This window comes from Micromys minutus, assembly GCF_963924665.1.
Source record: "Micromys minutus genome assembly, chromosome: 1".
Taxonomy (NCBI): Eukaryota; Metazoa; Chordata; class Mammalia; order Rodentia; family Muridae; genus Micromys; species Micromys minutus.
In genome coordinates, this window is record NC_137969.1 from 28270638 (window position 1) to 28294066 (window position 23429).

Below are 23429 nucleotides of genomic sequence, written 5' to 3' on the forward strand. Positions count from 1 at the left end.
TGAATCAACCTAATCTGGGCCTGGGTTTGGACCTTAGGTCTAGAAACACACTCAGAGAGGTGCAGACATGCTTTGATGGTTTATCAACTTCACTGTCTACCTACAGGCTGACAACTGAAATCAGCGAGGCCAAATCCCTGCACAGGTAGGACTGATACCTACACTGGGCAGCGCAGTGCTCACACTCAGAGCCCACCCAATTGGGATGCTGAGGCAGGAAGATCAACTGACTCAGGGCCAAGAGTTTAAAACTAGCCTGGGCCACACAGTGAGACTCAAGATTAAAAAAGGGAAGGAGCAGCAGCAGATGCCCTCCACCAGGGGCTGACTTGGGCATCAGAAGAAGAACCGCCACAGAGATCTTTACTTTGGCTGAATGAGCCCTGCCTATAACACAGAACCCAGCTTGGCTGCTGCAGCCAGGCTACACTCAGCAACCTGACCCAGCACAGTGACGCTCCTGCTTCAAGGCCATCACTTGTGTTTCCCTGCTGGCCACATATCTGCTGGCCTTTACTTCTGTTTTGTTTGTTTGTTTATGACAAAGCCTCATGAACCCCAGTGTGGGTAGTGAAGGAAACCTGAGTGGGTATGTGTTGCTCACTGTCCCCTGTCCCCTCAGTGAGGCTCAAGTGACGGCAAAGCCATCCTGTTCTGAGTCTAAATGTTGACAGTGTGAGAGCAAAATGTTCGCCTTCAATTGCTCTCCAGAGTGTTTGTGGTCTGGAGACTGCTCTCCTACAGAGTCTGCTCCTACTGACATCAGCTAAACCCGCCTCCTTGCTCATCTATGTGTAATAACCCTGCCTCCCTGCTTAGCTATTCGCAAAAATCCACTACCTTGTTCAGCTGTATATAATACCTCTGCTGTGTCCAACTCTACATAATAAGCATCCTGAGCTTACTAGACCCCAGCTTTTCTGTACATGCGTCTATTACTAGGGTTCTAGGCTACAAGTTGTGGCAGTCCCCAGGCTGGCCAAACTCATTGTGTAGCTGAGGCTGTCTCGCCTGATGGTTAGTCCGCTTACTTTATTACTTTCTATCAACTTAATACAAGCAGGTGGCATCTGGGAAGATGGAGCCTCTACTGATAAAATTTTCGTCAGATTGGCTTGTAGATAAGTCTGTGGGAGCATCTTCTTGACTAGTGACTGATGTGAGAAGGCCCAATCCACTGTGGGTGGGGCCAACTCTAGGCAGGTGGTTCTGGTTCTATAAGAAAGCAGGCTGAGCAAGCAAGCCATGGAGAGCAATCCAGTGAGCAGCACTCCCCTGGACTCTCTGCTTCAGTTCCTGCATCCAGGTTCCTGCCCTAACTCCCTCCTGACTAGTGTGAGAGTTTAAGATGAAATAAACCCTTTCCCACCCAAGTTGCTTTTGGTCATGTTTATTACAACTGAGAATTAGTGTGGGCTAGGGAAGCTGAACCCATTCCTCCTCCCTCGCTTTTCTTTCCAGGTCTCTGGGCACCCAGGGCTTGCTCCTGACTGGGCTACACCTACAGAGACATGCAGCTTGAGGCTGCTGGGGATCAGGTACCTGGGCCCCTTCACTTCTCCCCACTGTAGGACAGTTCCTTTGAAAGCAGAAGACAAAGGTTTATCTTCTTACCTGACCTTACAGACAATTTTCCAAAACCCAGTGTCTTAAACCAGTTCCTCCCTGCCATCTCTGAGAACTGCAGCTGTTCAGGGAAGGATGCGATTCGGAAAGCGGAAGTGCAGGAAAGGCCACGCTTGCATCACAGCTGGGGCAATCCTTTCAACCATCTCTGCTTCCTATGGCGAGGATGTGCCGGCTGCTGCCAGAATGAGGGACACGCCCACTGAAAGTCCCTGAAGGCCTTTACCGTGAGGAGTCAGAACAGAGATAACTGCACAAGTAAAACTACAACAGGAGCTTCAAGAGCGAGGGATACCAACATCTCTGAGCTGTTCAGGGAACCATCTGAGCTATGTGCAGAGGCTAAGTAGGCAAAAAGAAGAGGAGTTGGCATTCCAGGCCCAGGGTGCAGAACAATACGAGCCTTGTCAGCAGGGAAGAAGAGTAGTGAGACTCAGGAGGAGAGCAAGAGGCTCTGGGCACATGCCTCTGTGGGGGTAATGGCGTATGGTTATGTGCACATTGGCTTTTTTTGTTTTCAGCAATGGGGATTTTCCTGGAGCCTCACGCATGCTAGGTAAACAACCACTGAACTGCATCCCCAGTCCCATAATTTTAAAATTTACTTTTTATGTGTTTATGACAGTTGTGCCTGAATAAATGTATATTTACCACAAGTGTGCAGTGCCAGAGAGGGCCAGAGGAGGGTGTCGGATCCCCTAGAACTGGAGTCACAGACAGCTGTCAGTTGCCCTGTGGGTGCTGGGAACTGAACTCAGGTCCTCTCAAGGATTCTTAAGCTCTCAGCTATTTCTCCAGTTCCCAGAGTTTTTAAAAGATTTATTTACTTTATTTTTCTTGGTTTTTCAAGACAGGATTTTTCTGCATATCCCTGGCTGTCCTGGAACTTGTTTTATAGACCAGGGTAGCCTCAAACTCACAGTGATCTGCCTGCCTCTGCCTCCTGAGTTTGGCCAGCCTGGGTACTTTCGTTTAATTATGTGTGTGGGTATGTACATGTGAATAAGGTGTCTGAGGGGGGCACAGATGTCAGAGGCGCTGGGACTTGGTTGCAGGCAGTTGGGAACTCTTTGACATTGGTGCTAGAAACTGAACTCAGGTACTCTGGAAGAGTAGTCTTGACTACTAAGGTGTCTTTCCCCCTTGGCTGTTTTGTACCTCACACACCCCAACTGCTTGAGAGAATGTGTGGCTGAGAAGGCAGGAGAGTGAAGGGGAGACAGACTGACAGCCTTGCAGGTGGGAGCTGATGACAGAAACAGGCAGGGAGACGAAGAAATGGAAATAATGAACACATTCTTAAGTAATAGAAGCCAGAGATAAAACCGAGAGGTTCAGGCTAGAGACCAGTCAGAAGCCGAGAGCTTTCCCAGCTTTTCCAGAGGACCCAAGTTCAGGTTCAGCCCCTCATCAGGTGTCTTACAAGCACCTTTAACTCTAACTCCAAGGGACCCAACACCTTCTCCTGGGTCAGTTATGGCACTGGGCTAGAATGGTAGTTCTACATTCCCAGTAGTGCTTAATCTCAGTGTCTTAAACAGCAGAAGATGTATGGAATTAGAAGTTGACACTGAATATGAGAAGCAAGTACTGCTCACCTCAACATTAGACCCATTCTGGAATTTTCAGAATGCTTTTTATTATTTTTATTTTTGGAAATGGGTCTCACTACATAGCCCTGGTTAGACTGTATGTATGTAGATCAGGCTGGCTTCTGCCTCCTGAATGCCAGGGTTAAAGGTACAAGCCACCCCCATGATGCAGCCCTGCCCCCCAAACTTAGGGTGCTTTCTTACTCCATGACTCTCTTCATTTTCACAATCACTCTGGACAGTGGTCACTTTTAATTTCCTTTTACTGTAACCCAGACTGGCCTCACTCTCAAACTCCCCCTTGCGTCTGCCTTCTGAGTGCTGGGTTTTATTAAGGTCTGTGCCCTGTTCCTGTGGCAAGGTACTTCCTGGGAATTCACAGATAAGAAACAAGGCTCACTTACTTATCACCCATGATCCCCTCTTCTTTCTCTCTCCTCCAGCTGAGCAAGATGCCCAAATGAATGAAGGCCAAGGTGACTCTGGTCCCCACCGTTGTCAAGAAACAGGAGGCCAAAAAGGTGGTCAATCCTTTGTTTGAAAAAAGGCCCACCCAAGAACTTCGGCATTGGGCAGAACATCCATCCAGCCCAAAAGAGATCTCACAGGCTTCATCAAATGGCCCTGCTACATCAGACTGCAGTGGCAAAAGGCCATCCTCTATAAGCGGCTCAAAGTACCTCCTGCCATTAACCAGTTCACGAAGGCCCTCAATAGGCAAACAGCTACTCAGCTGCTTAAGCTTGTCCACAAGAACAGGCCAGAGACAAAGCAAGAGAAGAAGCAAAGGCTACTGGTCCGTGTTGAGAAGAAAGCTGCTGGCAAAGGGGACGTCCCAACTAAAAGACGATCTATGCTTCGAGTCAATACAGTCACCACCTTGGTGGAGAACAAGGCGGCTCAGCTGCTGCTGATTGCCCATGATGTAGACCCCATTGAGCTGGTGTTTTACCTGCCTGCCCTGTGACAAAAGATGTGGGTGCTCTACTGCACCATCAAGGGAAAGGCCAGGCTGGGGCGCCTGGTCCACAGGAAGACATGCACCACTGTTGCCTTCACACAGGTTAACTCAGAAGACAAGGGTGCTCTGGCTAAGCTGGTGGAAGCTACTAGGACCAATTATAATGACAGATATGATGAGATCCGCCACCACTGGGGAGGCAACGTTCTGGGTCCTAAGTCTGTGGCTCGCATTGCCAAGCTGGAAAAGGCAAAGGCTAAAGAACTCACCACTAAACTGGGTTAAATGTCCTAAGTTTTCTGCACATAAATACAATTACAAAATTATCTTCAAAAGAAAGAAAGAAAGAAGGCTGGGGAGATGGGTCAGTGGTTAAGTGCACTGACTGCTCTTCCAGAGGTCCTGAGTTCAAATCCCAGCAGCCACATGGTGGCTCACAACCATCTATAATAAGATCTGATGCCCTCTTCTGGCATGTCTGGAGACAGTTACAGTGTACTCACATAATAAATAAATAAATAAATCTTTAAAAAAGAAAGAGATAAAGAAAGAAAGAAGGCTCATAGGGGTTAAGGAACTAAGCCGTAGCTACACACAGCCTGGTTCAGCTAACTCCTGGGAGTCCCAGTGAGAAAAGGGTCCTTTGGGAACCAGAGAGAACTAAATTCAAAGGCCAGCTATGGCCTGGAAAGGGCAGTTCACACCTGTAAAGGGGAGGGGGCGCAGGAAGATCAGACATTTAGCCTTCCTTAACTACCTAGAAAGTTTCAAGAATGCTGGGCCTGGTACCTCACACCTTTAATCCCAGCACTCTAGTGGCAGAGGAAGACCAATCTATGACTTCAAAGATAGCCTAGTCTACACACAGTGGATTTTAGATCAGCCAGGTGAGCAAAACTCTTAGTACAATGCCCACAGAGGGCTGCCCTATCCCTCTCCAGCTCTTTGCTTTTGCCTACCTGAAGGCTACAAGGCTTCTCATTTCACAAAGCGAAGGGCAAGATAAGATTAAGGCACACTGAGGTCACATCCCAGAGTTTCCAGAGGGAGGAGGAAGGCCCAGGTGTCTTTCCTTCCTTCCTTCCTGTCAGGCAGGCCCCAGTCAGCATCCAACAGCCAGCTTCAGTGCCCTGCCTGCTTGTGGTTTCCTCAGAGATAAACTGGATAAACAATCTTTCTTGAGACGTCACAGGCAGAGTCAAAACCTAGGTCAACATCAGCAGTGACCAGTAGAGGGCGGAGTGGCTCCACGGCCTGCCACCAGGAGCCTAAGGCAGAGTTGACTGCACTCTTGCATTGGGGAAGGCAAGAAGACTTCAAGGTTATCTGATACTGGCAGTGCATGGCTCACATTACAGAAGCTGAAATGGGGTTAAATGACATGCCCATAATTCAGGAGCACATGCCAAGACAAGCAGGAGCCTGAGTTCAGATTCCAGGCAGGTGTCTAGCTGGCTCAGAAATGTTCGTAGGTAACTCTCCCTTCTCTATTGCTAGCCTTATTCTTTACATCTGTGTGTTTGTTTATTTTGAAGCAGGGTCTCTCACTTGGCAGCCACAGATTCATGATCCAAGTACCTTGGTGCTCAAACTACAGGCAGCACCATACTGGTTCTGGCATGTGCTTTTGAGACAAGGTCTTACTGTATAGCCTAGGCTGGCCTCAAGCTCACAGTCCCCCTGAGGCAGCCTCTCAAGCATTAGAATTATAGGTGCATATGAACAATCCTGGCTGTTTATTTTTGAGGTATGTAAAACAAGTAATTCATTTACTGAGTTATCTTCAGGGGTAAATAAGCAAGTACTTGTTAAAAGGGCAAGGACAGTATCTGGCATGGCGTGCTAATTTGTGGTTCCCAGAGCTGTAACTAGGATACCACACCTAGATAGAGACAATTAATATGGCTTGGCACTTCAGAAGAACCTGTTGCCAATCTATTGTTACCCTACAGTTTCTGATTCTCTTTATGCTACACCCTTCTGGACTCACAGTGTGTCTGATGGGATGAGCCAGGCTTCCACTGGCAATAGCCCTTCCCCAGAGGACAGGCACTGTCAAATGCTTCTTACAAGACACAGTTCAGTCTGTGCTTGTCACCCTGAAAAAGGAGGCCAGAAAATCAGCAGTGCTCTTGGGGTGGTGTATCCTTTATTAAAGGAGCGAGGGGCCAGATCCAAGAATAGCAGTTAAGTTCAGGGCTGTGGAAGACAGACAGGGGCAGCTTAGCAGGGTTGTGGTGATACATTCTGACAATCAGCTACTCCAGAGGACTTAGACGGGATGGTCTCAAACTTGAGGCTAGCCTGAGAATATGATAGCCTGGACAACTTGGTCTCCAGATAAAATTCTATAAGGACCAGAGTAGCAGCTCAGTGGTAGAATGAACATCTTTCCCGGGACGTGAAGCCATGGATCCATTCCCCAACAACACAAACAGCAAATCACTGAGAGGCTAGGTGGATAGGGTATGAACACCTGTAATCCCAAAGCTAAGGAACACCGAGAGAGGAAGGATTTTGAAGCTAGCCTGAGTTACATTGCAAAACTCTACCTCAAAATTTAAAGAGGACTGGGGTATAGCTCAGTTGGTAGAATGATTGCATGCCCTGCAGCAAACTCTGACTCAACACAGCATATGGTGGCACACACCTGTAGTCCCAGCACTCAGAAAGGGGATCAGAAGTTCAACCTCAACCTCAGCTACATGCCCAAGTCCAAAGCCAGCCTGGGATATGAGACACTATTAAAAAGAGGGGGAGGGGAACAGGACATCCAGGTGGGACAGCCAGGTTACCCACCACTCATAGCTCCGCAGGCTAACTTCAGCTGCTTCTGTTCTTGGCCCCAAGAAGGGCCCAGGCCAAAGAAAAGCAGGCCAAAGCCAGGCATGGTGGCACATGCCTTTAATCCTAGCACTTGTGAAGCAGAGGCAGTCAGATCTCTGTGAGTTTGAGGCCAGTTTGATCTACAGAGTGAGTCCAGACAGTCAGGGCTGGTTACACTGAGAAATTCTGTCTTGAGAGAAAAAAGAAAAAGAAAGGAAGAATAAGCACAAAAGAAAAAAGCAGGCCAGAGGCAGTTTAAATGGAACCCATGGGAAGGAGAGGAATAGGAACAAGGGCTGGTCAGCCATGCATCTGGTAGATCAGAAGAATCCTGGCCAAGTGTCCATGCCCTGAGCTACCTCCAGGAGGCCTGTGAGCTGGACTTTACCCAACAGACCCAGGTCCCAGTCTTTAGACGTCCTGGGCACTGGAGAATCCAGGAAAGGCTCTCATATGCAGGACTATAGACGTCATTCCAGAGCACCACGGAACACAGTTATGGAGGGGAAGTGTAGAGGTTGGACCAAATCCCAACAATCCGTTCATTCAAAATCTAGCCTTACCCAGGGAGAACAAAGGTGTTGAGGGGAGACATCTGCTTCCTTTTCTTCAACTGTGGCCCAGCTGGGAAGAACAGGGCTGGACGGAAGTCATGAAGAATGAACTTCTCTCAGCACAGAGGGAGGGAAGATCCTTCCTCCAGCTGGCCTGTACCAGATACTCTAAACTTCCCAGAACTGCAGGAGAGCTGGGTGAAAAGATCGTAAAATATTCCGGCTCCTTAGCCCCAACACCCCCCTTAGCCCAGGTTGCTCCTGGGGTCAAACAAATAGCCCTTTCCAGCCCTGAAGAGCTCTCCCTGACTTGGGAAAAACTGGATCTGAAAGACGGAAACCCTCCTCAGGGAAAATGAGCATGCTCTGTGGAAGGTCACCATGGCATCCCATTTCTACCAGGAGAAAGTTCACAGAACTTTCTTCAGGAGATCTATCACAGAACTATCTAGGCAAAGCAGCAATCGGCAGGAACCCGCACTCCACCCCCACCCCACCCCATCCCCATGGGTTCAATCTTTGATTTAACCGCACCGCAGTAGTTCAAAGATGCCACCCAGGAACTCTACAACAGAAGCCCAACCAGAGGTGTGAGTGTGTGCCTGTGGGTGTGTAGAGGCACACTCTCCACACAACAGAAAGCGACAGCTATTGGTAGTAAGGTGTTTTTCATGGGCAAATTATCAGCTGAGTACTTTGGAGTATCACATTTAAGATATTACTCCCAACATGCCTGTGAGGTCATATTCTTCATTTAAAAAGGGTAGAGAAGTCACCTAAGGTCACTTAATAACTTGAAAGGCTCTGCCTGAAAACTTGACCTCACTCTATAGCTTGCACCCACATGCTAACATGATTTATTTTATTTTATTTTTTTGAGACAGGGTTTCTCTGTGTAGCCCTGGCTGTCTTGGAACTCTGCTCTGAAGACTGGGCTGGCCTCCGAGAGCCGACTGCCTCTGCCTCCCAAGTGTTGGGACTAAAGTTGTGTGCCACTACCACCACCACACCAACCTTCACACTTTTTTCTTTTAAAGGTAGGGAATTGCTGTGTTGCTTAGGCTGATCTCAAACTCAGAATCTTCCACCTCAGTTTTTTGAGAGCTGGAATGACAGGTATGCCACCCCACCCATACATTTCTCTTCACGCCCTCAAAAGCAAACATCTGATTAGAACTGCAAAGGGTTCAGGCCTTCAGTTTAAAGGCCAGCTCTTGGCATCCACAGCCTGAGTGACCCTGAGCAGTCTTCTCAGTGTGAAGGGTTATAGATGTGACAGGAAGTCTCTCCTAGTCATCAGAAGTAACAAGAACTAGCCAGGAGTAGGAGCACATAACCCTGGCCTACAGAGCAAGTTCTAGGACATACAGGGCTACACAGAGAAACCCTGTCTTGAAACCCCACACCTCCCACCAGAGAAAAGAAAAAACAAAACCCAACAAAAACACCCCACCAGGGCAGCTTTTCTACTCTGCCTCGAAGTTCTGAACAGGGAATATGATATGATTAGGAATATGGCAGGAACGCATTAGATCGTGTGGGTCAATGCCAAAGCAAGGCTGACCTCCACCGCGAAGTGAAAGGAATAGCCTAAGACTTTACCTGCAGGGCTCTGACAGCCACCGCTTCTATAGGAAGGATAGGAGAGGCAGAATCCACTTCCCCAGGAGCCGAGAGAGGAGAATCTAAGGCCATCAGAAGCACAGAAAAAGCAAGAAGTCTGGGTTGAAGCTAAAAGGACAGAAAAGGCGCCTCTTCAGCTTCCAGAGGCCAAATTTCTCCAGGCCAACCTCCACCCTGAACCTGGAGGGTGGAGACAGGTAAGTGCATAAAGCTCAGCTGCTTGACGGCAGGTCTGCAGGGAGAGCTGTGTGTGAGCGCCAGGGTCCACAGCACAGTCTCTGTTAGCAAATGTCAGACAAGAGCAGAGACGTTGGATGGGGTAACACATGCCCACCCCACCTCTACAGGAGACGCACCTCATTTGGAATGGCTGTGGGCTGGAACTGTTGTACGCAATGGCAAACTCCTACCCTTGAAAGGAGACAGTGCTCAGTGGGTGCCTGCCGCACACTCTGTACTGAGGTCTCTAGGAACACCTCAGGTTCCGTATAACTGAGTCTCAGAAAGTAAAATCCAATGTGGCTTTAGAGCCTGTAAAACAAACACCCCCATCTATTTGTTTGGTGTGTATGAGTCTCTGTGCAGGTGCATACTCCATGGTGTGCATACGCACGTCAATTGGACAACTTGCGGGAGTTGGTTTTCTCCTACCATGAGGGCACAAGGATGGAACTCGGATGGCCAGGCCTGACAGCAAGTGCCTTTTCACACCCCCACCCCTACCCCAGAAACAGTGATTATTAAAAAATTGAGTGGCCTCTCGGCCGGGTGGTGGTGGCTCAAGCCTTTACCCCCAACCTTGGGGAGGCAGACGAGGAAGCTAGCCCGGTCCTCATAGTGAATCCCACTAGGGCTACACTCAGTCTCAGTCTCAAAAAGCCACGGACAAAAGAAATGGAGCCCGCTTCTCAATGATAATATGGAAGCCATAATAAAGTCAGTCACAAAAAGAAGGGCCACAGGGTTGGGACTCCTGTGGGGAAGAGATGACAGGATGACACTGCCAGCCACCCTAGCTGCCACAAGGCACCTTCCTAAGCAGTGGTGTGGTTGTGGGGAAAGAAAGGCGCTCTTTCTGGCCTGTTTCCGTGCTGTGGAGCAAGGGCGTTGGAGAAACTCTAGAGTAGCTCCTCCCCTGGCCCGGCTCTTCCAGGACACCCGACCCACCTGTGGTTCCCAGACTGTAATCTGCCGTTGGGGCTGTTCCTCCTTGCGCATTCCTTCCCTGCCCCTAACGCGCTACCAAGATTAAAATTCTCTAGCTAGAAGCTTGGTTTTTTTGTTTGTTTTTTTTTTTTTTTTCCATTTCTCAGAACAGGAAAGTAGTGCAGGGGCCACAGCACGATGGGAAAGAAAGGAGAGACACTCACCGGAAGCAGGAGCTGTGCCAGGCTTCATTGGCAGTCCTGTAGAGCCTCTGGCTCAGGGGAACATAGTTACCACAGCCCCGACACCTCCAGGCCTCTTCACCTGAAACAAAACCAAGGTGGTCAGAGTCCCTAGGTAGCAGGACGCAAGGAACAGAATTTGAGTCATGTGGACTAGCAGAAGCTCCCACTGAAGGGTCACACCCTGCCCATGCTCAGTTTCCTGTCCACAAAACCCTCTGGCAAACACTTGGCAAGCCTCATGTCTCTAGGAAGGGAACTCCTTCTTCAAAAGTCATCTCAATTTAAAACAAAAATGTCCCTGATGGGGCCAGTGGGATGGCTCAGCTGGTAAAAGCATCAGCCTCAAGCCTGCTGTCCCAAGTCGGGTCCCTGGGACCCACATGGTGGAGGGAGAACTTGCTCCACCCTCTGTCACACACAGGCCACAGTGTGTAAGACATTAAACATTAGTTTTTTCTAGCAAACACTGTAAAACTTTTATGACTAGGAATTCAAATATTTTATCTGCCCCACCTTGTAAAACTTTATGCAAATGTTTTAATCCCCTAATCCGGTAAAACTCTGGTTTATACTTCAACCATGCTGTGTTCTTAGAGCTTAAGTGACTTCAGTGGCCAACTCCGCTTTGGCTGTCCATTGCTGCCATTATCTAAAACTAGTCGGTCCCCAGCCAGCGGGAAAGACACTGTGACCACTTGTGTTAGAATAAAAGTGAGCGGCCCGTCTTTCCCATGTGGACAGGGCACCTTTGCTGTCATGGGGGGGGGGGTTCTCTCCTAAGATCCTGAAAACATTCTAAAAGTGTACAATAAATAAAAATAACTGATTGTTCTCCCCCTCTCTCTCCCTGACCCTCTATCCTCTTCCCCTCTCCTTCAAGACCAGGTTTCTCTGTAGCCTTGGCTGACCTGGAACTCAGTAGGTAGATCTCAGCCTTCTGAGAGCTGGGACCAAAGGCCTGCCACCACACTTGATCCTTGTTCCTCTTTTTGGCTAATACAAAACTAGCCGTTAGGTGAGTCTATGGGGCCAGCCTGGGCTACACAGGAAAATTATGTCTCACCTAGGACTAGCAAGAGGGTTCAGTGGGTAAAGGACCTGGCCACCACATTGATAACCTGAGCTTGATCCCTGTGACCTACATGGTGGAAGGAGAAAGGTGACTTCCTTAACTTGTCCTCTGGCCTTCATGCTCCAACCAGTGTACCATGGTACGTCATCCCCCCCCCGCCCCCCGCCACATACACAAATGTGAAAAACAAAATAAACAAAAAGGTCCAAACCTAAATCTACTAACAAACTACAAAATCCACCACTTTTTTCAGAGCTTTCAGCCTGTGCCCTTATCAGCAGAGTGAAAGGGCTTCCCTCCTTCCCATGACTGTCCCCAGGAAGTACCCAGAGCCCTCCATTCTGGCTCATACTCTGTCTCACATTTCCCATAACCTGGCGCAGGAGCTCATTTATTCAACCAACACAACCGGTCCTCTCCACACAAAGCCACAGGATGGAGGTTGATGGTTACATCATCACTGATGTTTAAAGAGCAAGCCACTGGAAAAGAAGCACTGTCCCAACTTTTTGCTTCAGGGGCAGTACTATCTTAATTTGGTGACAGAGAGAAGGCATTTAATGAATGTTTTCTGTCTCCCATCCAAGAACTGTTACTGCTTTCACAGATCCAACAAGTTTTAGTCTCAAATAATCTTGCAGTCTTTTAATGAATGGAAGGATTAAAGGGCTGTGTGTGTACACTGTGTGTGTGCATGCTTGTGTGCACGTGTGTATGTGAGTGGCAAACTGATTAAACAGAGGTCTAGCCTCTACTCTCTCCTCCTCTGTGCTAATACTGTTCCTTTTGATAAGGGCAGAAAAGTTTCCATGGAGAAGCATAGCTTTGAGCCTCAAAAGCTGGAGAAAATTTGCAAAGGTGGAGAGACATGTTCCGGGGCTGTGGGTTAAGACCAGTACAGACTAACTTATGAGCCTCTAAAACAGGAAACCCAAACAATGCAGTACTCTTGGTGTGGCTCAAACGCCAACTTCTTCAAGTAAAATAGGCAGCTGGAATCAAGCCGTGGTACCTAACTCTACCCTACAAACAGGGGCTAGGTTGGTACAAGACTGCCTTGTACACTCTGTACGCAGCTTTGTTCTCTCTGGGTAACTCTAGACTGCCACGGGCACAGGGGCCATGAATAGACAAAGCACAGCTCAGGGGACTTGAAGATTGCTCAGTACTCTGGGCCAGCCAGTGTAGGGGTTATCTTCTTTGTACCCCAGAGGAAGTTAAATGAGCTGTCAGAACTTCAAGTTGGTTCCTCTCCACTGTTTCTTCAGGGTCGGGACATGGGAATGCCCAGCAGCCGTTTTCCCTTCTTTTCTTGTGGTTCTGGGTTGAATCCAAGGCCTTGAGCACAATGAGGAAGCACTCTAGCCCTTCTCTTTTTAGACAGAGTCTTACTTATCATCCAAAATGGTCTCCAACTCACTGTGTACCACGAGCCTTGAACTTGCCCATCTACCCTCATCTCTGACTCACCGGGAGCCAGGCGTAAGGGCCGAGCCGCCAGGTTGGTTTTCCAACCAGTCTTCCTGAATCTGAAGGTCTTCCCCTACCTCTTCTTTTAAAATAGGTTTTGTCTTGTCTGAGATAGGATCTCTATATGTAGCAGTGGCTGGCCTGGAACTTGAAATGTAGACCAAGATGCGCTAAAGTTCAGAGCTCTTCCTCCATCTGCCTCCTGAGTACACTAAAGGAGTACACTAAAATACTTTTATTAGGCCCAGGCCAACTTAGACACACTGAGCAAGATGATGAACCAGTGAGTGAGAGGAGAGAGAACGTGTGTGTGTGTGTGTGTGTGTGTGTGTGTGTGTTTTCTGTGGTACGGTGAGGATCAAACCCAGGGTCCCATGAATGCTAGGGAAGTGTTCAATAACTAAGCTACACACCTACTTAATGAGAGGGACTTAAAATACATATACCATATTGATTGTATGTTGCTGTGTGTACACTTGCATGTGTACGAATGGCAGGGGGTGATATGCGTGTGCTAAGTGTGTCTATGGAAATCAGAGGACAACATTTGGGAGTAGTTCTGTCCTTCCACTATGGGTTCCAGAGATCAAAATGAGAGGATATGGGATGAGCCAGAGCCAAATGAATCTTCTTAGTTAAACACCTGCTTTCCAACACCCATATCAGGCTCCTCACAACCACCTCTGTCCAGGGGCTCCAACACCCTCCTCTGTCGTCTTGCCCTGCCCCCAAATAAACCTACAAGAAATGTTCACCTCCACTTCCATCTAAAATATCTCATTATTTTGAAGCCACACCTTGTCTTTTTTTTTTAAATAAGGATTCATAGTTTAGGCTAGCCTCTAATATACTATGTAACGGAGGATGACCTTGAACTCCTGATTCTCCTGCCTCCCACAGCTCACACCATCTTTCTTGTTTTTGCTTTATAACCCAAGAGAAAGAGGGTTTAACCTGACCACCCACTTACTGACAATTCAACACCTTGGCTCTGAATCAATGACATCTGGCTGTTTCCAGAACTCAGAGCACCATGAGCTTCCTCCATTTTCTCCATGTGAACACTGAGGTTAGCACCTGCTCAGTGTTGAAGCTCGACCCCCTAACACCGCCCTTTGTCAGACACAGGCTCTGTTCTGTGTCCTGCTCCTTCCCTGGCTTTACCCTGTGTGCAGTCTACTGGGTTAGACTTCCTAGTGTGTGCAAGATAAAAGCCTGCCTCTCGGTCATGGCCCTGCCTCTGAATCTCTGTCCCGCTTCTTTGAAAATACATTGTTTCCATTACTACCCTGCTCTGACCCCATGGCACTGAGGCCTTTCTACCACCATTTAAATAAGCGGGTCTCTCCTTCCAACACCCGCAGCCATTCCTGCTTCTCCCTCTCACAGCTGCCTCTACAGAGGAAGCGGCCACCCCACACTGCACTTAGCTTCTCATTTCCCGGCTGCTTCACACTCCGCTGCAATCCACCTTCCACCCATCATTTCTCTGAAACTGCCTCACCAAGTGACCGTGCATTGTTAAATTCAATAGATACTGCTCAGGCCATTATTTGAGCACATATTTATCCCATGCCAGCTCCGCCTCCAGCCTTCAAACAGTGTGATTGTGTTTATAACTGGGGCAGTGGCGTGGAGGCGGGGTGCGTTGAGAACTGGGAAAATAGGAGCAGGGCAAAAGAGGATTCCTTGAAGAAGTAATTTCCAAACTGAGCTCCGAGGGAAAACGTCTATGAGCATGGGGCAGGGATTCAGAGTGTCTCATCATTAAAGCTCTCCTAGGAAAAAGCTTTTTTTTACCTTGGGGGAGGGGGTGGGGACAGAAAGAAAGGGTCGGCATTAGAGATGGGAAACACAAAAACTTACACACGATTAAAATCATAATCATGTCGACTACTGTTGACTTTAAAGGACTAGACAGTCAACCAAGGCCTAGGTGTTGGATTATACACTCCTTTGCTAAGCATTTATATAAAGAGTGAAGGGGAGCCTAGGGGTGTTGTTCAGTTGACAGATTGCTTGCCAAGCACCCCCCCCCCCCAAAAAAAACTAGATGTGTGTGTGTGTGCTTGGAATGTTGTGGCCTGTAATTTTGAATGGAGGCAACAGGGTCAGAAGTTCATGTCATTCTTAACTACCCAGGGACTTGGGACCCAACCTAGAATATTGAGCTCAAGTCCCAAAACAGAGAAGATGTTTGAGGAAGGAGAAAATGTCTTTCTTGATGCCCCCAAAGGCCTGGCTGGTTTCACTTTGTCTACATTCATCTGATATGATTGTTCCTTAATTATACAACTGTACAGTCCTGCTGCTTTGAGCTCGAATCTTAATCCTCTTCCTTCCAGGGTCCAGCATATAGGTTTGGCACAGAACAGACAATATTTTGGCAGCAAATCCAGCTGGAAGGTTGGATGTAACTGCCACCGGCAAAATTACCAAGTGTAACTTCAAAGGTCAGCGGGACGACTGTACCGGAGCAGTATTCCAGCTCACAGGACAGCTGCCTATTGAAAAGTCTCCTGTGCATGAACCTGACTTCTGTTTCTCCGTCACACAGTCTCACCACTGGGGGATAGGGATGGCTCAGCAGATAAAACAAAACAAAAACAAAAACCAGGACTCCTCTGGTGAGACAGGCAGCGTGTGCATCTCAGCCACAGACCCTGCCTCAGAACAACACTTATCCCACACTCTGCACTGAGGTATTCAAGAGCACACACACACACACACACACACACACACACACACACACACATACACACACTTGCACACTCACCCGGACACATGCACGCACACGTGCATGCATAAAGTAAAAGAGAACAAATACAGATAAAACTTTCTCATCAGCTAGTATTTGAATAGATATATACACCCAGCAAGCCTGCCTATCTCCCTTCCTCCGTCCTTCCTTCCAGGGTCCTCAAAGCACACAACTCTTTTGGCCTTTTTTTGCTACCTTAAAATCCTGCAAACCAACAATCCTGATCCTCCCGAAACCTTTAATTCAGGAAATATAAGAGAAATGTCTGAGTGTCAAGTTTGGGGGAGTCCTGTGAAACCCAGTGGGAGAGCAATCTCCAGGCTGGTCTACATAGGAAGTTCTACTGCTCTGCAGGCTGGTCACCCTCGCTACAGTAGCTATTGCTCACTTCTGCTTGTATCAGCAGCAGTTAGTGGTCAGAGTCTAGAAAGGAGCCTGGCTAAGTAAACATCTACAGGTGCCTCAAACAAAGGGCCTTTATTAGGGTGCAATAAATATAACCATAACTACAACTTTTATTGGATTGTTTTTCTTAAAGATTTATCTTATGTATATAAGTACACTGTCACTGTCTCCAGACACACCAGAAGACACATAATGAGCATCAGATCTCACTACAGATGGTTGTGAGCCACCATGTGGTTGCTGGGAACTGAACCCAGGACCTCTGAAAGAGCAGTCAGTGCTCTTAACTGCTGAGCCATCTCTAGCTCCCCAAAGTTGGTCCCACAGGAACCTGAACCCAAGACCACCCATTGCATTTTTATTATCCTACAAAGCTTCAGACCATCTGAGGCTTTCTCAGACCACACAGCAGGTCAGTGGAAAGCTCGGTAGGGTGGGGAGCCCTGGTCCAAAGCCGCTGCTTGACCTTGGCTCATATTTGGTCTAAGCTGGATCTCTTCAGACGGGATCTCAGGCTTTAGAGTAGTGAGAAATCCACAAGCAAAAGGACCTCAGGAGCCCCTGATGTCTGAACCCACATGCACAAAGCCCAGCCCAGCCTTTTGTTTGAAAAAAAAAAAAAAAAAACAGAAAAATTGCAGGAGGGTGAGGGAGAACTAAAAACAAAACAAAACAAAAAAACCTTTGAATCGGCTCATGTTCCACCTGACAATGAGAACCAGGAACAAAGTGCAGCCACCTCAGCGCAGCTTGAAACAAGTATGGCAGCTGCTGGACTCTGTGGGGACAGACAGATCAGGTGTATAAATCCCACTTGTTTGACCCAAAGCAGGAAGCCAAAGGGCAGGGCAACAGCGGTGGGGGACAACCAAAGGCAAAAGATAACATTGTAATAACAACCTTAACTACCGACATCCTCGGATACTTTTCCTGCACCCCAAGCCCCTCTTCTTTCTAGACCTTAGGCTCCTTTCTGTACAAGCAAGGTTCAGACAACTCCTTCCAGCCCAAAGAGCCAGTGAAGCCAAACTTGGCCTCTCACCTCCAGGCTACGTGTCATTCTTGCTGTGGTCCTTTTCTTTCTCTTTTTAGTCTATTTGAAAGGGTCAGGGATAAGAACCGAGGGAGAGGCTGCTCAGTGGTTCAAAGCACTTGCAGCTCTTCCAGAGGACTTGGGTGTGGTTCTCAGCACCCCCCAGGTATACACATACACATGGATTTTTAAAAAGATTTATTTTATGTATATGAGTTTTTGTCTGCATGCACGTATGTGCACCATGTATGAGTCACTGATGCCCATGGTCATCATGGTCTTGTGTACTGTATATTCAGATGCCCAGACTTCCAGGAAGTCTCAGATTTTTGTGCCCAGACATCCTATCTGGTTAAAGATGGCATGGTCAAGCATCTCTGGTCTCAATGTTTTGTAAAAACCGTGTTCCATCACCTCTGATTGGTTAATAAAGAGTTGATTGATCAACATACAACTGGACAGGAGAGGACAGCTGAGGTGGGAAACAGGGTCCCAGGTAGAGAGGGGAGGGGGACCTCGTGAAAAGACCAGGATTCATCATGAGCTCATGATGACGGAGCAGCCATGAGGACACGCACGGAGCAGAAGGAGCCACAGCAGAATGCAGATGGCACGTAACAGGGTATTTATCTGGGTATTAACAGCTTAGAGGGTTAGAATAGCTCAGAACCCGCCCAGCAAGTGCCAGCAGCTTATTAATAAAACCACCAGCTCACTCTGTCTTTTATTCGGGAGCTATTATGGGCTAAAGAGGGCATAGAATCTGGAAGCAAAAGGGGGCATGGAGGGAGGGTACTGGATCTCCTGGTGCTGTAGTTACTGACGATTGTAAACCATCACATAGCTGCTAATAATTGAACCTGGGTCCTCTGAAAGAACAACAGTGCTCTTAATCACTAAGCCACCTCTCCAGTTCCATTTAAATTAAAAGGGAAAAAAGAGCCAGCAGGATGGCAAAGCTAGAAAAGATGCTTGCGGCCAGGCCTGAGCACCTGCGTTTGAGCCCTGCAATCTACATGCTCAGAGACAGACCTAACTCTCACAAGCTGTCCTCTGACACCAGTGACATGGCACATGAGCCATGGCCACCACCACCCCAATAAAAAAACACTAAAAACTAATGTAGTTTAAATAGGGCTAGAGAGATGGCTCAGCAGTTAAAAGTACTGGGTTTGATTCCAAGCATCCTGGTGACTCACAACTTCCTGTAATTCTAGTGCCAAGGGATCTGATGCCCCCTTCTGGCTGCTGCAAGTGACGCACATGTGTGCATACACATGCGCGTGCGCGCGCGCGCACACACACACACACACACACACGCGCAATTCAAACTAAATAAAAAGCTGGATTTTTAAAACCCTGGCTCTATTACTGCCCCCATGTCCTTGAACAAATTATTCACCCTCTCTGAGCCTGTCTCCTAGTCTTTATTTATTTGGTTGGCTGGCTGGTTTTTGTTTAAAGCCCAGGCTATACGGCCAGGATTGGTCTTGAACAACTGATCTTCCTGCTGTAGCTCCCAGATGCTAGGATTAGAGATGTATGCCAGTGTATTAACTTCCCTCTTCATTTAAAAAGAAACAAACAAAACCGGTATTTTTAACTGTCTACGTAAGAGTATTTGCCTAAATGTACGTAAACGTGTGCACAGCGTAAGCAGAAGCTAAAAGTGGGTGTTGGAGACCTTGGAACTGGAGTTACAAATGGTTGTGAGCTGCCATGTGGGTGCTTTGAACAGAACCCTTGGCCTCTTGTTAGAGCAGCAAGTGCTCTTAACCACTGAGCCTTCCAGCCTGATCTGTTCATTTGTTTTGGTTTTTCACTATGTAGCCCTGACTGCCCTGGAACTATGTAGAAGAGGCTGATCCCACCTCTGCCTCCCCAGCACCGGGATTGAAGGTGTGCTCCTTCCATATCAGCCCCCGCCCCTTCGCTCATTTTCAAAGAGGCTAAAGTTACCACTTTACAGGATTAACCAGAAGATTAAAACATAATAGCTGTGAAGACCTCCTGGGTGCCTGGCCCTAAGCTGAACCTGCTTGTGTTCCTTCCTATAAGCACATCTAGGAGGTTAGCCAGGGAAAAAGTTGAGCTGAGAAGACTTGCGTTCAAAGACCCCCCCCCCCAAAATAGTTTCAAAACAAATCCTGCAAACTTGGCCTATGTGCCCAGAGTGTGAGGGCAGCCCAGGCTGAAAGCAAGTAGGGTGTTGGTGAGTACTCACTGGGTGAAAGATAGGACATGTAGAACATAAGACAGAGACAAGTCAGGCTCTGGAGCCATGGGGAGCTACACACAGTAACAGGCCACAAGGTAGACAGACAAGAAGGACAAGGTTTCTGTGGCTGTAGGGCTCCTATGTCATTTCCTGTGTCTGCGGTTTCTTATCTGGGACGGCCTGCAATGGATGTGCTATCAGAAACTGTAGCTACTCAACTCCTGACTTCTCATTCAGCAGCTCTCTACCCACTGTCAATGACAGAAATTACTGAGTCCTCACTAGGTGTCACACAGTGTCCTAAGCACTATTCAGATGGACCTGACCAACTACAAAGAGGTCAGATCAGCACTGCTGGACTCCAAAACTTCTCTTTTTTTTCTTTGTATGTAGCCCTGGCTGTTCTAGGACTCACTCTGTAGACCCAGGCTGCCCTCAAACTCACAGAGATCGACCCATCTCTGCCTCCAGAGTGCTGAAATTAAAGGCTTGTGCCACTATGCCTGGCTTTTATTTTTCCTCATCCAGTGGATTAGAGGAAGAAAGACCTCATCAAATAGACTCTCTGGATGAAGTTCATGGAATGTTCTAGAGAAGGAGGTGATGGTCTCATGTTCTAGCTGGTAGCGGATGTAAACTGATAAAGGCTCTGGTTCCCACTGCTACAGTCCCCAGTGAAAAGCTCAATGATATGATGCATAGGCAGTCCCTATCCTTCCCTACTCTACCCCACAAACACCAGCCCTCTCCCAGGTCTCACTGACCCAGAGCCAGCCCTGGCATGAGAATCACCAGAGATGCAGAAAACCCACCAGGAATGCAGAGGGCCAAATACAGTACCCTAAGCACAATGGTTTCTTAGTGAACTTAGAGATCCTGTGGTCTTCGATCCTACTCCAGGTGCCTTTGCCCCATATCTAAGGCCACCCATCATAAGGCACCTGCTCAGCCTCCATCATAAGGCACCTCAGGGCTGCCTTCCCATTGCTACTAATGCCTTATGTCAGGGCCCACTGGACCTTCCTGCCGATTGGGAACCTGGTGCCCCGTATCTTGACATCTATGATTCTAAATCTAGAGTGTCTTCAGCTTGGCACTACACACTCTACAGCAGCAGTTCTCACCACAGCACGAGGAACTGTACTAAAGGGTCATAGCATTAGGAAAAATGAGAACCACTGCTCTCCAGTTTACCAACCCCAACCCTCTGCTTCAAGGTCTCCCCATCATCCACTCCTTGCTCTACCATACACAGTAATGTAGCACTCCTGCTGGAGATTGAGGCTCACTGACTGTGCATCCTACTCTATAGGTGGATGCTTCTCTCATTCTTCTCACACTAAAAAGATCTAAAAGTAAAGACTGTCTATAATTTCTCAAAGTTTGCCTCCTGCAGGAAGTATTCTCTGGTGCTAAAAGAACACCTCAATGGGAATGTGATCGGTTCCCAACTCTCTCCCTCCCTCCCCCATGACCAAGGCTGGTAGTCACTCAATACACTGATATATAAACTTCCAACTGTCCTGAATACATCTGCTGACCACCCACTGTAGCTCCTGGCCCCTTATCTAACTTTCTCCTCAAAGCATCTGTCCCGATGTCTCTCCCCATCGAAACACATTCCAGGAAGGAAGGGGTTTATCCTGGTTTTTTTTTTTTGTCTCCTGCTTTATTACTCAGGGCTACACATGTGAACAATCTGATATTCCGTTGTTGCACATAGGTGTTGCAACAATTTATCTTGATCTTCATCTTTTTGTGTTGTTTTTCCAGATGGGGTTTCTTGTGTAGCCTTGACTGTCCTGGATCTCTCTCTCTCTCTCTCTCCCTACCTCCCTCTCTCTCTCTCTGTAGAGATCCACCTGCCTCTGCTGTGCACCATCACACAGGGCTTCATCTTTGTTTCTTAATTACCCTAATTCGACAGCAAGTTTCTCAAAAGCACAAACCCTGGATTATTCACATTCATGGCTACATTAGCGTGTGTGCACCGGTGCATGTTCATACGCTGGGGTGCATTATGTGTTTGCATGAGTGCAGGTGGGGTCAACCTTGGGGGTCATGACTCTGGAACCATTCATTTTGGGTTTTGTTTTGTTTCCACTTATTTGTTTGTTTATTGGGGGAAGGATGTGTCAGAGGAGACCTTCACAGCACAAGTTAGTTTGGGTTATGGTGGTCAAACTCCGGTCTTCAGGCTCAGCAGCCATCTCAGCAGTCCTGCATTCTGGGGCTAACTAGCTCAGCTAGGCTGGCTAGCCAACAAACCCAGAGATCCACCTCCCTAGCATAAGGCTTACAGGTGTGAACCACACATCTGGCTGTCTATATTGGGCTGGGGATTAAGCTCCTGGTGCCTCCAGTTTTTCACCAACCAAGCTGTCACCTCAGCCACTCCACAGGTATTTTCTAAGGCTTTGTATGTTCTAGCCGCAGACGCCTCCAACCCCCTGCCTCCGCACATGCCTCCAAACCCCCCGACTCCTACATTAGTCCTGGCTCTAACCCTGGACGAGCCTGTTTTCCTCCTGGAGTCTTAGTTTCTTCAAATGTAAAAGAAAAAAGAGACTACAGATAATCTCAAACATCTTTCCTGGCTCCGGCATCTCTTAAAACTTGTAAGAGGTAAAACTTGGCCTAGCCCAGCTCCAGAGACATCACAGGCACTTGGTAAATATTTGATTTCTTTGTTGCTGATTCTCCTGTTACACAGGAATCCGAGGTGTCCGAGGACCGTGTCTGAACAGAACAAGTAAATTCCAAGTCTCACACTTCCTTCTCTCACTCGCCAAACGACCTTATTCTGTTGTGTGTGACCTGGGAAGGGCAAGGCTGGAAAATATGACGTCTGAGCCCCATGGGTTCAGCCATAAACCTGTGAACAAGTTACTTCAGGTCCTAAATCTCCTCAAGCCCCCCTCCCCACAAAGTCATACTTCTAGGGCTGAGGATTTAACTCAGTAGTAATTTCTGGCATGTGCAAGGCCTCAGGTTCCTTCCATCCTTGCCCATCAAAAAACAAACAAAACCCTGCCATTTTAGCCAGGTGCAGTACACAGGTCTATACAGGAGATTGAGGAAGTACTTGAATCCAGAAGTATAAGATTAGCCTAAGCAACTAACAATGGGGTGCTGTCCCAATAAATGATAATGATATCATCATAATAATAGCTTGTGCTTCTCTTGTAGAGGACCAGAGTTCAATAACCAGCACCAGATGGTGGCTTATACCCATCAGTAACCCCAGTTCAAGAGGATCTTCTGGCCTCTGTACCCACCAGGCATGCATGTGGTGTGTGTGTGTGTGTGTGTGTACACGCAGAGATACATGTGAAAATGGTTTTCTAATCTTAAGAAAATGAGTTAAAATTAAAGGAAGATTAAAAGGTTCCGAGGATGTAGCTCAGTGGTAGAGCGCTCATCTAGCTAGCATGCAGCTCCGGACTGATCCTTAGCACCACACACACAAATCAAAAACAACTAAATCCCGTACAAATCTCTGGCTAAAAAAAACCCCACCAAGCCATGTAGAAATGCACACCTTTGATCCCATCACAGAGGAGGCAGAGGCTGGCAGATCCAGGACAGAGAAACCCTGTCTCAAAAACAAACAAACAAACAAATAAGAAAAAGAAAAACATCACTGGAAAATGGTTGATAGAAGAATTCTAAGAGCCACATCCTGAATCTTTAAAAACAGATTTTATTTGTGTGTGTTTATCTGTGTGCATGGGTACCTCAGTGCAAAAACCTGTGAGAGAGCAGAAGAAGCGAGCCTTTGGAGCGGGAAGAATAGGAAACAGAAGCAGTTGTGTGTGAGGGACCAGAAGAGGCCTCTGCAAGAGCCTGAACTCTGAATCACCTCACCAGTCTCTTTGAAAAAAAGAAAAAAAAAAA

At 47.7% G+C, this 23429-nt stretch overlaps 1 protein-coding gene across 1 annotated transcript in view; it reads right to left on the reverse strand.

Moving 5' to 3' along the window:
• LIMK2 (LIM domain kinase 2) overlaps positions 1-23429 on the reverse strand; it is a 62080-nt gene that overhangs the window by 37220 nt on the left and 1431 nt on the right. Inside the window, exon 2 of the mRNA XM_080920793.1 lies at positions 10553-10652. Coding sequence (XP_080776919.1) covers positions 10553-10652 — 100 coding nt within the window. The remainder of the gene's footprint in view (positions 1-10552; positions 10653-23429) is intronic.